General features: G+C 38.0%; 1 protein-coding gene across 10 annotated transcripts in view; it reads right to left on the bottom strand.

The window, feature by feature from the left end:
• Window positions 1-15,207, bottom strand: part of SEMA5A (semaphorin 5A) — a 342,620-nt gene that overhangs the window by 226,235 nt on the left and 101,178 nt on the right. For all 10 annotated transcript variants that reach the window (XM_084508663.1, XM_084508658.1, XM_084508661.1 and 7 more), the window contains one exon: window positions 12,596-12,791. In XM_084508663.1, the coding sequence (XP_084364789.1) occupies window positions 12,596-12,725 (130 nt within the window). In that variant the 5' untranslated portion in view covers window positions 12,726-12,791. The remainder of the gene's footprint in view (window positions 1-12,595; window positions 12,792-15,207) is intronic.

Below are 15,207 nucleotides of genomic sequence, written 5' to 3'. Positions count from 1 at the left end.
AGCTACTAAAGCCAATTTACTATAGTAGACTATATGTGTTGGAATGGTTTATGGGTTGTATCACTTCAACCAAGTGAGTGAAGAGTCTTATCTGTAAAAACAAACAAATTGTCAAGCAAAGGATGTGGTATCCAGGCCAGAAAAATAAATCACATACAAACTGTATTTTAAAAAGCAACAGATGTAAGACTAAAGCTGACAAGAAGCCTGTCATCAGATTAGAGGTAGATTCAAACAGAAATGGGATAACATTCAGGTAAGGAGTCACAAGAATACAGCATAAAACAAAGTATATTGTTAATTAAAACTGCTGATGAAAAGTTTCAGAGAGTTTCAGAAAATTTTCACGAAATTAAAATAACGGGAATAGACTTGGGGGAAAAGAACAAATGCAGGAGAAGACAAAGAGGGAGAGAATGCCTCAGTGAAACACACAAGTGTTATTATCCTGCACTGCACTTAAGTTTCTTCTGCTTTAATACCCTGTTTGCAACAGCTGCTAGCTTAAGATGGCCTAGAAGAAAAAAAAAAAAAAGAAAAAAAAAAGAAAAAAAAAGTGTAAGAAATCTAATGTAGACAGTACTGGTATTATCAAATCTTAACATTATGTCTCAATCCAAAGTCCCAAAGTCTAAAAGTGAGAGATAGTCTAAGCCTGAATCACATAAGAGCAGAAAATCAGGAGGAAAGAGTACAGAAAGCTAATCAAAGCAAGAGATCTGAAATAAAAAAATGATGAGAAGGGCGTGAGAAACCTCTGTAGGATTCTCAGGAGAAAGAAAAAAAAAAAAAAAAAACACATCAGTGAATGAAGGAGGATGAACCAAGGGAGACACTTTTGCCCACTTTACACTGTCAGCCACCCTGCAGGTAGGCTGATCCACACTTCAGTGTAGGGACTCATTCAGCAGTGTAGGTGGAGATGAGCACATTACCAAAATAAGGAATATTTTCTGAGCTGTTAAAACCATGCCATGTTAACTCTGCTGTGTTTTGACATGTGGAAATTCTACTTGCTGCATCTGTCCTTCCCCATACTAGTGAGAGATCTATTCATCACTAGGGCAGTTCTGCTAGTCAGCACTCCAGGCAGACATAAACCAGTAACTTCACACCTCAGCCAGCACAGAGTCCACACACTCTTCCCAGTGAGTGCAGCTCCTCGTTCCAGTTACCAGCACTGGTCCCGCTGCTGCCTGCCTTCCCATGAGTGATACGGAGAGACTGACCTCATGCAACATCAAACATCCTTGGTCATGCCCTTTCTTCAGAGGGGATCAAACTTCCACATTTTAACAATTAAAACCTGGTTTTGGCTTTTGGTCACAGAATTTATTTTGGAGGATATCAAGTCGTATGACTATTGGAAAACAGCATTTGGCCTTAACGGGGAGTTTCTCACACACACACACAAAGATCAATTTTTATTTAGTTAGTTACTGCAGGGAAGAGAAGTATAAAGCCAAAAACCTGGTTACTATAATGCCATATTACTTTTCTGGAAAACACCTGTTTCAATTAGCAAAACTATTTCTAGGACTGAAGGTCCTGCAATGACACACTAATGGTGGCATGCTACGGCACTAAACTTCTTTAATTACATTGCTATAACATAATACAGTTTCTTGATTTTATAAATTCTGCCCAAGACCCAAGACTACAGCTTGTAAAGTGTTTTCAAGTCTGAAAATGCTTTATGTCAAAAAAAAAAAAAAAAAAAGCAACAAAAGAAGACATACTGTAACATGAAGGGCAAAGGGGACAAAGCCTGATAATCTTGGTAAGACCTTGGAGCTAGGACTTCAGACTGGAATACACACCCCACCCCTACTATAAAAACAGCAACAACGAAAAAGCCTTCAAGCCAAAACAAAAATGTGACCAGCAAGAAAAATACAAGCCCACAAAACATAGAATAGCAATTCTCTTTGTTAAAAATAATGACAATAAAAAAATGCTAAAAGGCACTGTCAAATTATAAAGGTATCTGTCATTATTATTAAGTACCTCAATCACTACTCTATAGATCTAGTTGTGAATTGATCTTCTAATCCTCAGAAATGGTAGAGAAGAACTGCTTCTTTGTCCAGAAGAAACAAAACCTTTGTCCATCATAACAAAACCTGAAGTGAGTACTATTAGTGGCAAGACAAGCTTATGACACGTCAAAGTATGGTCTCACCTGAATATGACAAATTGCCATGTAACAAATGAATATCTACCATGTTCAGCCATGCAAACAAAATCAGTCACTATTCAGCATCCTATGATCCTGTCAAAAGCAAGAGAACAGTACCACAGAAATGAGGTAAGAAAAAGCATGTGAAAAAAATCACTTTGAAGAAGCACTGACTGTTCTCCTTCTTCCACATGCTCTGTCAAATAAACATAGAGTATGTCTGAAAGTTTATTTAAGAAATTAGGTATGTGATTTTGCTCTTCTTTTTCCCTCCTCCTTTCCCTAGGAGGAAGAAAAAATAGTATAAAAAAAAAAAAAAAAGTTTGAAATGTTTTCCCTCCATACCACTAGGATTCCTGGTAATAGAAGAGCTGCAGGCAAGTTCCAAGTCAGGCCAGGGTTTCCTCAGATCTTGCAGCTGCTGCAATAGCTAACAGAAGGCTACATTTGGTGACAAGCAGTAAGGGCAGCAGGGGCCTCAAAGTTTAAGAGAGGTCCCATAAAGTAGCCAGATCCTGAGGGAACTAGCTGATGCAGTTGATGTAGATGCCAAGCCACTCTCCATCATATTTGAAAAGTCACAGCAGTCAGGCAAAATCTCTAGTGTCTGGAAAAATGGAAACATCACTCCCATCTTTAAAAATGGTAGAAAGGGAGATTTTGGGAACTACAGACCAGTAAGCCTTGCATCTGTGCCTGGGATGATCATGGAACAGATCCTCCTGGAAGCAATATCAAGGCACATGCAGGGTAAGGAAGTGATCCGAGACAGCCAGCATAGCTTCATCAAGGGTAAATCATGCCGCCAGTCTGGTGGCCTTCTATGATGGGGTGATCAGGGAACACTGACTGATGTCATCTACCTGGACTTTCCTTAAGGCCTTTGACATGGTTCCACACAACACATTTATCTCTAAATTGGAAAAGTATGGATTTGAAGTGTCTACTCTTTTGTGGATAAGGAATTGACTGGATGGTTGAAGCCAGAGAGTTGCAGTTGATGGGCCTATGTCCAGGTGGAGGCTTGTTGATGAGTGGTGTCCCTCAGGGGTCCAGCTAGGGACTAGTTCTGTTTAGTATCTTTATCAGTGACACAGCCAATGGGATCGAGAGCACCCTCAGCAAGTTTGCAGATGACGCCAAGCTGAGTTTAGTTGATATAACAGGATAGGATGCCATCCAAAGGGACTTGGACAAGCTCGAGAAGTGGGCCTATGTGAACCTAATGAGGTTCAGCAAGTCCAAGCGCAAGGTTCTACACCCAGGTCAGGGCAATCCCAGACACAAGGATCTCACTCATTAAGAGTAGTCCTCTCTGCACCAATAGCAGTCCCTGAGAAGGACTTGGGGATGAAAGGCTCAACACATGCCAGCAGTGCACACTTGCAGCCCAGATCCTGGGCAGAGTCCAGCAGGTTGAGGGAGGTGGTTGTCTCCCTCTGCTCTGCCCTCATGAGGCCCCACATAAGTGTTGCATCCAGTACTCCTCATCTTTCTGGGACCCCCAGTACAAGAAGGACATGGACCTATATTAGGGTGGGCCCAGAGGAGGGCCACAAGGATGATCAAGGGGCTGGAGCATCTCTACTCTGAAGAAAGGGAGAGAGAGCTGGGGCTGTTCAGCATGAACAGAAGGCACCAGAGAAATCTCACTGCAGCCTTTCAGTACCTAAGGGAGGCCTACAAAAAAGATGGAGAGTGACTTTTTACACAGACAGATAGTGATAGCATGACGAGGAGTGGTTTTCAACAAAAAAAAGGGTACATTTAGATTAGCTGTTAATAGGAAATTATTTATTCAGAGGGCGATAAGGTACTGATACAGGTTGCCCGGAGAAGCTGTGGATGCCCCATCTCTGGAAGTGTTTGAGACCAGGTTGCATGGGGCCCAGGGGAACCCGGTCTAGTGAGAGGTGGCCCTATCCACGACCGGGGTGTTGGAACCAGGTGATCTTTAATGCTGCTTTCAAACCAAGCCATCCTCCAATTCTATGATATGCTTCATTAAAGCCTTTTCCAAGGGGGTGAGATCAGTAGAATATTCATGCTGACAACTTATCTATAGAAGGGATAGAGTATTCCTTAAACGTCTTCTGGAAAAAATATATATACTGTCTGGTGGGGGAAAAAAAAAAGGCAATATTGTTTCATCAGCTCTTTAAACACATTGAAACTTCTAGAAGATTATAGAAGTCCACCTTAGGAGCTTTATTTCTTGATCACTGATGTGTTCCTTCAATATATTCCATGTTGGAACCTATCTTTTACAACCTTTATGTAAAAACACCCATCTCCACTAAAAATACGTATCTTTGAAAAAAAATAAAAATAAATAAACCCATAGATTTTAATTCCCTTTGCCCACTTTGTATAGATAGTGGAATTTGTCAGGAGCCTGTCACTTATTCTGCTGTTTTGCTAAAGATCAGGAAATTTCATATACTCCCAACATCCACATTTGAGCAAAAGGAAAGAAAACAGCCATAGAAAGGCTACTTGGCATGTTATGTGCAGCTTACTAGCCCTTCTAGTCATAGCTGTTTTCTAGTTATCAGAAAGTTAAAAATAAAAGTTATCTGGTATTCAATACTTTGAGAGGTTCAGTCACTATCATAACCTGTTTCTTTATGGGGTAACAAAGATACAGGGTGATTTAGGCAAATAGTAAAGGGATAGTAGACTTCAAACTTATTTTTTGAATTAATTGTAAGCAGTTGAAAGTTGCCATTTGCTAGTGGGTGCTTAGTCTCCTGTGTGAAAATAAAGGCAGACCTGATTCTATTAAATATACGTGTGTATATATACACACACACACATATATATATACAGCTGAAGGAGGAATTATTTTCCTCCTTAAGAGGGGCTGGTTTTTGAGAGGGTCATACAATCTCATAGTCCTATCATCTTGACAAACCAAAGTTGTGATATCAACTAGCAATCAACTCTTCTTCACTGATGAATCACCCTTATTTAAAGGAAAACCTAAAAGATGGAAAGCAGTACACTTCAATCCCACTGCTGAAACTGGAAGGAGGTCTTTAAAGTGTGTTTTTGAATACCAGTGGAAAAAGAAGAAAAGAGCAATAAAATCTGAGCAGCTTAGTAGACTATTATTAGTTTAAACAGTAGCTTGCAACAAGATTAGGGGAAAGAGAAGAGAGTACAAATAAAAAACAAGTTCATACAGCATGCATCTTTTTTTATTCAGCCCACAAGTTATTTCCTCTTGGCACATGTTAAGTGTGTCTGCTCCACACACAAACCACATGATAAAAGGAGCAAAGATGTACTGAATCTGTATTACTGAGACAAACACCAAGTGAGGGAATTCTGTGGTGGTTAGACAATAAGGTTAAGAAAATATATTTCTTAGGATTCCCAAATGAAGAAATCAAAAAATAACTATGCTACTTTTCTTTTCTGGTTAACCTCAAGTAGAAACGAAGGGTTTACTTTCATTTCTTTTATGGACTGAGACATGTTATTTTTAAGTGTGTTTATTTAACAGATAAGCTCTTTATAGCACAGCATGTATTTAAAATATCACTAAACACAGCTTCTAAAATTGTCAAATGATTTTTTTTTTTTTTTTTTTGCTGAGACAGCACTACTTTGTAGAGGTATAAAAGAATTAGATTTACCCTAGAGTAGATATCTTAGCTGTACACTGAACATCAATTAAGTCAAGTTTACAACTGTACATTATTCCTAAAAAAAAAAAAAAAAAAAAAAGCCTACATCAGCTAGCTTTTGTCTCATGCCAGTGCCATGCTACATACATGTATATGCATGAGAGAGTATGAAGAGATGGCTGCATGAAGCTGTAAATATAAATATTCCTCCACGTCCAGCCAGTGGATGTGGTGACCACATCTCTGATTCATCAGTGGAGGAGTCTTAAGTCAAGGACTGCTGTCAGGTTTATGCAAAATAACCTATGCTAAATCACCCCACCCATTTAAACTGCACGAAGCAACCCAGTTAAGTTTGCCTGAAATAAAATATGAGGCAGACAAGCAAGGGCTGCAATCTGAGAGAAAAGACACAGCCAAGCAATTCAGATACTCCCTTTAGGTCTACCTAACAGAAAGGGTCTGTCTACAACACAAGTCTCCAGTTGAGTGTGCAAATTTTGGCAGGTTAGACAATTTCAAAGTTCTACATGCTGGAGATGGGAGCAACACAGCACAAAACTGTAACTACTTTTACAGATTGTGTTTTGTTGTTGTTGTTATTTTGTTTTGTTTTTGTTTGTTTGATTTTGTTTTTAAATCTGTAATAAAATATAAACTCTATCTGCTATAGTTTCCCTAAAGTGGGTAGTTATGTGCTTTGACACCTATGAAAATATTTAGACAAACTTCAGTCTATGCAACTGGTTTTCTTTGTTTTTGTATAAGAATAATTAAACTCTTATAAACAGCCATTGATTTTCACAGGCATTTTATTTTTCTAAACACCATTTGCCTATGATTTACTCCTCAACGTTCCTACCCACAGGAAATGTGATTTCCACAACCATCATTATTTAGGCTAAACTATATTAAGAAGGTGTGTTTTTCCAATAAAAAGTAAGAAAAACTTGGTTACCAATAAACCTTAATATGCTTTACAAAGTTGGTATTTCATATCTCTGTGCACATGAAAGCATATCCAGATTAAAAAAATAATAAAAATAAAAATTTTAAGGCCTGATCTTTAAAGATTAGCTTATTTTAGGCCTTTTTTTTTTTTCTGTCAAAACTTTTATTACAAACATAAGTATACTTATTCACACATTTGAAATATATAAACATATGCACAGACCAATGCACTCTTGGTCTTTGTATGTCCATTCTATCACCTGCATTTTTTTTTCCTTGCACCCAAACCTACAAGTTGCACAGGATTTGCAACCTCTTGCCTCTAATATCTTTATGAGATTTATGTTAGCATAGCTGATGAATCGTTAGCACATACATGTAAAATATGCAAGCAGAACTAAGGGAAAAAAGAACATCAGACTAGCACATTTGCACATCTAGAGGCAGACTCCTCCTTGAAGAGAAAGGGACTTAGGAGGGACTATGCATCACCACAGATACCCCCAACTATATAACACACTGGACTGCACACTACAGGGCTGATCCTCTCGATCCATCCTTGTTTTTATTAGACATCTGCTTTTATATAAATCTAATCACTGCAATAGCCCTGACTAACTTTAATAAGAAAAGGAAATTTCCAGCTTCCAAGTAAAACACAAAATGCCTTCTTCTAGTCTAGGAAAGCCCTAGGGCAGCAAATTTTAAAGTTGAAACAATTTTAATTCTCAAATAGGCTTTCTTAGTTGTTCAAGTTTCTGGGAGGAAGAAAAAGTACATTATACATTCATAACATGAATTATGCAGATAAACAAATTACACTGATTATTACCACTATGTATGAGAAACAGATACAATGGAAGAGGGTTTTGGGTCATGACAAAAATAATTTGTATGTGCATATGCAAGATTTCTTTCCTTTTCTCTAACTGGCAAATTACATACTTGAGTAGAGGTTCTCAACTGGTATGTGGAATTCCTGCCATTTTAAATCAGAAGATATATCACAGACTTTCAGCTAAAAATATCTAGCTGAGAAAATCAATGATAGAAATAGTATGTGCCTCTCCACAGAAGGTAGCTTGACAGGACTATCACCTAAGTGTTTTTTGATGGGCAGTGCAGAAAGCAAGCAAGTTTTTGGAAGAGATATAGTCCCCTTCCATATTTCACCACAACAATTCTTGTGGACTAATTTATCTTTTTATTAGTATTTTGCAGCTGTTCATCATACACTACAGCAGATTCTCACTCCATTAGTTTTATTTAATAGCTTATACTCCATCTACCATGCCTCTCAAAGGAAGTCAAATAAAACACGGCATACCAAAAGTACAAAAAATAGCCTTAGTCAGGTATAAGTAAAAGAGTTGGTATTTCTGTAAAGTTAGTACTGGAGTTCACAATCTTTAAAGAACCTATCAACCAATAACAACAGTGCTCAGCCTTGGCTGATGTTGAGCATCGTGCACAGAATTTAGCTCTGGTGAATCTAATATTATAAGATGATTTTACAGAATAGGGTAACAATGTAGCAGTCTAATGAAAGGTTTCTTAGTGGTTAAGAATTGATTCCAGGATGCTGTATTGGTCCAGCAGCACTAATAACGTCAGCAGATACAAAGAGCATTTTCTGATATGCATTCATGAAGTCAGTAAATACAGCAGGGAGAATACAGAACACAAGAAGAGGGCTGGTTCAGTCATGTCAACTCCTACTATAGGATTCATTCACAGAGTAGTTCTTCTCACACACACACATATCTATTTCTTATTTTGATACCTCCAGGAAGTCCATTCCTAATATACTGCTTCAAAAGAAACCTCTCTTACTCATATTTTCCTTTGGTGCCTCATCTTTGGTTTTGCTAAACTAGCAACCCTGCAATTACTAGTCAACTGCTGCATGCCCACACTAGCTATGTTACCTAGCCATCACATACTGTATAATGCATTGAACATACATTTCCACGTATAATTTCAACCATGTACTGATGGCTCCCTACAGATTATTTTGGTGATTATGAGCTACATCTTATTACACTATTTCAAGTGAATGAAAACTTTTTTCAATATATGCCAGTTCTTAAAAGCTAAAATACATCATGGATACATACTGATTAATATTTCTACAATGAAGGTCAAAAGAGAGTCTTGCATTGAAAATCTTACCAAATCTCATGTTAACAATATGAAAATAAATATGAAAATAAATGTTTCTACATAGCTGCATTTCCCACGTTTATTTACAGCAAAACTAAATTATTCAGCACAATCACAGTGATGTTGTCTTTGGCTGCATCAGAAGATGCCACTGAAACAAGAAGATAGCAGGTCTCTGTCCCCAGCCAGCCTTCACACAGATAACTTAAAACTAGAAGGACATAACTGCCCTTCTATTAAATATGATGGAGAACAGCAACAATCTAAAAGGCAGGAAAAGACTAGATTCAAGCTACTCTCCTGTATGCAGGCTGAAATTTATGGACAGAATCAGGCTCACATCAATGCATTTTTATTCAACTTCTAACATGTAACTCTACTAATGAGTCTAAATTATTTGCTTTTACAGCTCTGTACACAACAAATGTACATAAAACAATCCTTCAGTTTGTGAAATAAAGCAGCCAAGTGTTGGATTTTTAAATGTGCTTCTTTAATTTACAACTTTGTTTATGTCTGTTATAATAAAATTTCATTTAATTTTTCAAATCTAATTTACACATACTATATGAATACTAAGAAAGTCCACATACGTCAGACTAAATCATACTACTTAGTCCATCAATAAATGAGAGATAAAGGTCCTTCCTTCACCACAGACTGATGGTTTACAATCCTCACGTAAAAACTATGATCAATTTAGTTTACTCTCCAATATATTGGAGAAAGGGACATCTGACCATTTTCTTATCAAACCGTTAAAATGCCAGAGCAACATGTTTTGCCGAGAAAGCATTTATGTTATTTTCTATAACCTTATAGAAGAAATGGAAACAAACTTTTTTTTTTCAATTAGAATTAAATAAATCCTAATTCATTGAAATAAACATAAAAAACGCACGCACGCTTTCTTAGTGAAACAGGAGGAATGCAACAGGTGATGTAATACATCCAAATCTCCACATCCTCCCAGCTGAGTAGTATTTGGAATTTCTTTTAAATTGCAACACTAATAGAAAAAATCAGTTCAAATTATAAAAAAATCAATTTATTTATTTATTTTTAATAGACAGTGTCCTCCAAGTGTTTTTTGTTTTGTTCCAACTATTCCTCAGCAGTCCATCCCAACACACAGGAAGACAACCACATGTATTAAGAGACTGGCTTGGCTAAGCTGGGTGCTCATGATGGGGCTCCAATGCAAAAAGGCAGTATGTATTAGGTGGAAACAGGGACAAAGTGACCAAGGAGGAATTTAGAAACACTGCACAGACACTTAAGAACCATTTCATGTTGACCAAAGTTCAATGGGAGTTCAGACTTGCAAAGAATGTCAAGGGCAACAAAAAGAGCTTCTGCTGCTACAATAATAATCAAAGGTCAAACAGGGAAAATACAAGTCAGTTGCTGAACTTGGGCAGGTGATCGGTGCCAGCAGACACAGATGAAGATGAGGTGCTCTATACTCCTGCTTCAGTCATCATCAGTGAGGTCTCACTGGCCACTGTATTTAGCGAAGGAGTTCAAGAACTACCAGTGGTGGACACAGTCTGAATAAGGAACAACTTGCAAGATCTCAGCCCATATAAATCCAGGGGATCAGACAAGCTGCATCCATGGACAATGAGATAGTTGGGCACTGTTCATCTATGAAAAGTCATAGAGAGGAAGAAACATTCCCAGTGACTGCAGGGAAACAAATGTGGGAACTACAAGCCAGTCGGCCTCTCTTCGGTTTCTGTGAAAGTCACACTGTTAGTCCCCTTGACTTTTATGGACATGGAGGAGAAGGTGGCAACTGAGAACAGTCAACACGGGTTTCCCAAAACTAAGTAAATTCCTGACCAACGTGATTGCTTTCTATAATAAAAGGACTGGTTTTGTTGATGAGAGCAGTGGATTTCATCTATCTCAAGTCTTTCTGTCTCACTGCAAGTTTGGATGTTATGGTCTGCCTCTACAAACAGAGAATCAGATGGATAAAAAGCCAAGTAGATGATCAAACACAGAGAGTAAATGTTTCATGGGACTTACTCCACCATGAAGCCAGTGCAACAAGTAGAATATCACAAAGATTCATCCTGGAACCTGTTCTGTTTAACATCTTAATTAGTGGCTAAGGGGGACCACCAGACCACATGCTGTTAAGTTTGTAGATAACACAAAATTCATTGATAAGCTTGAGAGTAGGGCTGTCATCCAAAGGGACCTAGATGGGTTGGAGGAATGGACCAAGAGCAGTCTCAGGAAATTCAGCACGCACACAGAGTCCTGCACCTGGAAAGGAACAACCCCACAGCACAGGCTGAGGACTGACTGATGTCTTGGCAGCCAACAAACTGAACGCAATCCAGCAACATGCCTTCAGAGTAAAGAAGGCCAACAGCATCCTGAGCTGTATTACCAGGAGTATAGCCTGCTCAAAGGAACAAGATCAAGGAAAGGGATTACTGAATCACACTAGAAGCATCTGAAATATTGCATCCAGTGTTGGAGCTTCCAATACAAAAGAGTGTTGGTAGGAGAGCCAACGAGATGGCCAAGGACCTAAACAACATGAGCTACCAGTAAACTCTTGGGGAAATGTGCTTTGTTCAGTCTAGAGAAGAGAATGTTTTTAGGGTGACCTCATAGCAGTTTCCAACACCTAAAAGGTGATTATCAGGAAGATGGAACCAGGATCTTGGCAGCGGTGCACAGTGGATGATGTCCTGTTTCAGCTGGGACAGAGTTAATTTTCTTCATTGTGGCTGGTATGGTGTCACATTTTGGATTTAGGAGAAAAATATTTTTGATAATTCACTAACATTTTAGTTATCACAGAGCATTACTTACACTAAGTCTTACACTACTCTTCAACTTTTCATGTTGCCCTGGCAGTGAGGAGACTGAGGGTATGCAAGAAGCTAGGAGGGGAGAGAAACGGGACAGGTAACCCAGACTGGCCAAAGGGATGTCTCATACTATATGGCATCACACTGAACAATAAAACATAGGGTAAGTTGGCCTTGGGGTGGCTGCCGCTACTCAGGGGCTGGCTGAGCATCAATTAGCAGGTACTAAGCAATTGGATTGTGCATTACTTGCTTATTTTCCCTTCATTTTTTTCTGTCCTATTAAACTGTCTTTATCTCTACCCACAAGGAGGGATTGGGGGAATAAGCAAGTTACTGTGTGTTACTTAGCTGCCTGCAGGGTTAAACCACAATAAAGAGAAGAGACAATGGGCTTAAGCTGAAATAAGAGAGGTTCACACTAGATATATGGAAGTAAGTTACCATTGAGGATAGTCAGGCTCTGCATAGGACTGCCCAGAGAGGTTGTACTGTCTGTGCCCTAGCAGGTTTTCAGGGCCAGGCTGGATGAAGCCCTGAGCAGTCTTGTCTGATCTCATAGCTAGCTCTGCTTCGAACAAGAGGTTGACCTCCTGACTTCCCCTTCCAACCTGAACTATATTGTGACCCTAACTTTACTTTAATCACAGAGGAAAATGAGTCACCCACCTTCAACTGAAATATTTAGCACAAAGTTGTGAACAAGCTTTTCAAACTTAGTTGTATTCAACCTATATGAATACAGGATGAAGAGATTATGTTAGGTGGTTTTTTGTTTTTGTTTTTTTGTTTTGTTTTAAGAAAGGAGAAGGTACTTCTTTGCTCTTACTCTTTACCTTTGTATGTAATCACTGGGTGTTCAGCTCTGTGGCAGTGGATATCTTCTGCTGCAGGCTCCAGTATTCCGAATACCCCAAATCCTGCCAACAGCACTGTAAGGAGGCAGCTTCCTTTCATGGTGGTCATGCTGTCCTCCACAGCAGTCAGTTCTTTCAACCAGCCACTCTCCTTGAACTCATGTGGGAAAAGCACCTGGAAAATTTGAAGAAATTTACTCAAGGACATAAGCAAATAAAAAAAGTTAAGCAATTCTTGATGTTTAAAACAATGACAACAACAAAATCATTTTCTGTCTGTTTAGGTTTTGACTCCATGATAGTACTCAAACAGCTGCTCCTATAAATATTTTATAAAGTTATCATCAATTACACAGTTCAGGAGTATTTTTTTCTTTTATCATCCAGAAGCATTCAAAAACCGTTACTCATTCCCTCCCTCACCATTCCCCATCATTTTTTGAGACTGATGACAAGGTTACTTATTGCAAATTCAAATGCTGAAGACCTCTTTCTAATAAATCTAGAAACCAATCACCAAAGTAATTGACTTTCATTCATGACTAGAATAAAGTTGAAGTTTCATTTCCACATTTATTTTCTTGAAGTGGCCAATAACCAGACAACTTTTTTTTTTTTTTCCTAGCAACAGAATACTCATGGTGTCATTGTTACTGTAGAACCAACCCGATTCATTCAGCTTTATCACATCAAACATTCCAAGCACTAACAACCTAATGGTGCAACTCAAAACACTTTTGCCACTGGCAGCTACACTAAGTCCAACAAGCTTGCTTGTTGATAGCACACACTCATGAGACATCATTGCCTTTTAGGGGAAGAAGGCTGGAGATTCAAGACAACTGCATTACAGCAGAAATGTCATTTTGCAAATTAATGGAGCCATTCAGGAAAAAATAATCAGCAATATTGACTTCTAATACATTTTATCTCACTGAATTGCAGTGTGTTGTTTAATAAGGTGGAAATTTTCTATTTGTGTAAACACCCTAAATGCTTGAAACAAAGGGCTTTTAATTAATAGATGCTCCATAGTAAGACCAGTGTTTTAAAAGCTATGCTCAGAAAGCAGAATGGTTAGTAAATACAGTTTCCTAACATACTCTAGCACCAGCCGTCTTCCGATGAACTTCTCTACTCTTAGCACTTTATTTCTACTGCCTTTAGAAGCCTTCTGGCTACGACCTGGACACATCTAATCTTCATTAATTTAAAGAAAAGTAAATAGACCACAGACATAATACATCTAAGCAGTACATAAATTTAATAGTCGATTTTAGCTTCTCTGCTAAATTTGCTTATGTTTCAGAGAGGAAAAAAAAAGTGAGAGGGGTGATTCTAGCCAGTTAAATTCATATTCCTACCTTCCTAAGTAATATATCTTATGCTGCTATATTCCAATATGAATCTGTCCCTATAAATTGCCTGTGGCTCATCATCTCATAGATATTCTGCAAGCATAAAGCTCCTGTTCCAATGTTTCAGTAGTTCTGCAAGGATGACATTTCAAACATTTTGCACCATTCATATCCAAATTCATACAGTTTATGCGGGTAATATCATAGCTAATGGATATTACTAACTTATAGATAGCACAAATATATTACTACCAGGTGGTTCTAATTCAAGTTTCCATAAGATTATGTATGTGTATTTACAAAGCAAAGTGAAGGACAGATATCACATCACAAACTCAAGACTGTTTTTCTTGCTCATGGTACAGCAGAACTATTCCAACACGTTTGCATGTATTGTGTTAAAGAAATTTTATTTCCTTTAACTTGTAAAGTCTCAGAAATACCCATAAATATGTGAATATAATGGAAATAAATTAAACAAGAACAAAATGAAATATTTCTACTGGAATCTCGGCCTTCTCTGGCTCCCTGGCTGTCAATGTTGTTTACATGTATAGTTACACAGTAGAAGAATTTGGGGGCAAAATAATTTTTCCCTAACCTAGATGTAAACTTTCTCTTGTTGTATGCATCTCACATTGTAAAAATGAAGGCAGGAAACACTCCTTTCCCTTAATTAGAATATCCAAAAACAAGGTTAGACTTTGAAGGAGACAGAAGAAAAACAGCAAATGTATTTCTGATTATGTATCTCAGAGAAAAAGTTAGGTTTCCTTCTACCTCAACCACTACCTGTTTAAGTTTACTAATCATATGTATTAATTCATTAATTTTATTTTATTTAAAAAATGCATTAGTTAATACATTTAAAGTAATTAATGCAAATCAAATACATTGTGGGTGACATCAAGTAAAAGCTTACTTGCAACTACACAGAAGAGAGTCTTCAGAGACCTGAATCGGACAAGAGAGCAGTAAAACAAATTACCAGATGGAAAGCTCATCACAAACTCTCTTACAAGAAAAGGACAAGCTAAGGTAGCTGAGCAACTGGCAGGAACAGGAACTCACTACCCACCTCATTATGCTACAGTATGAAGAGATGGAGAAAGGAAAAGGACTCTAGAAACAACACCTAATATACTGCTAGAGGAATTTAAAGAATAGTAAGAAATAAACAAACATACACTCTGGCATACACTAACAGCATGAAAAGCCTTTTTCACAGAATTT

The sequence above is a fragment of the Aythya ferina genome (assembly GCF_964211825.1).
Source record: "Aythya ferina genome assembly, chromosome: 2".
Lineage (NCBI taxonomy): Eukaryota > Metazoa > Chordata > Aves > Anseriformes > Anatidae > Aythya > Aythya ferina.
This window is presented reverse-complemented; position numbering and strand designations above follow the sequence as displayed.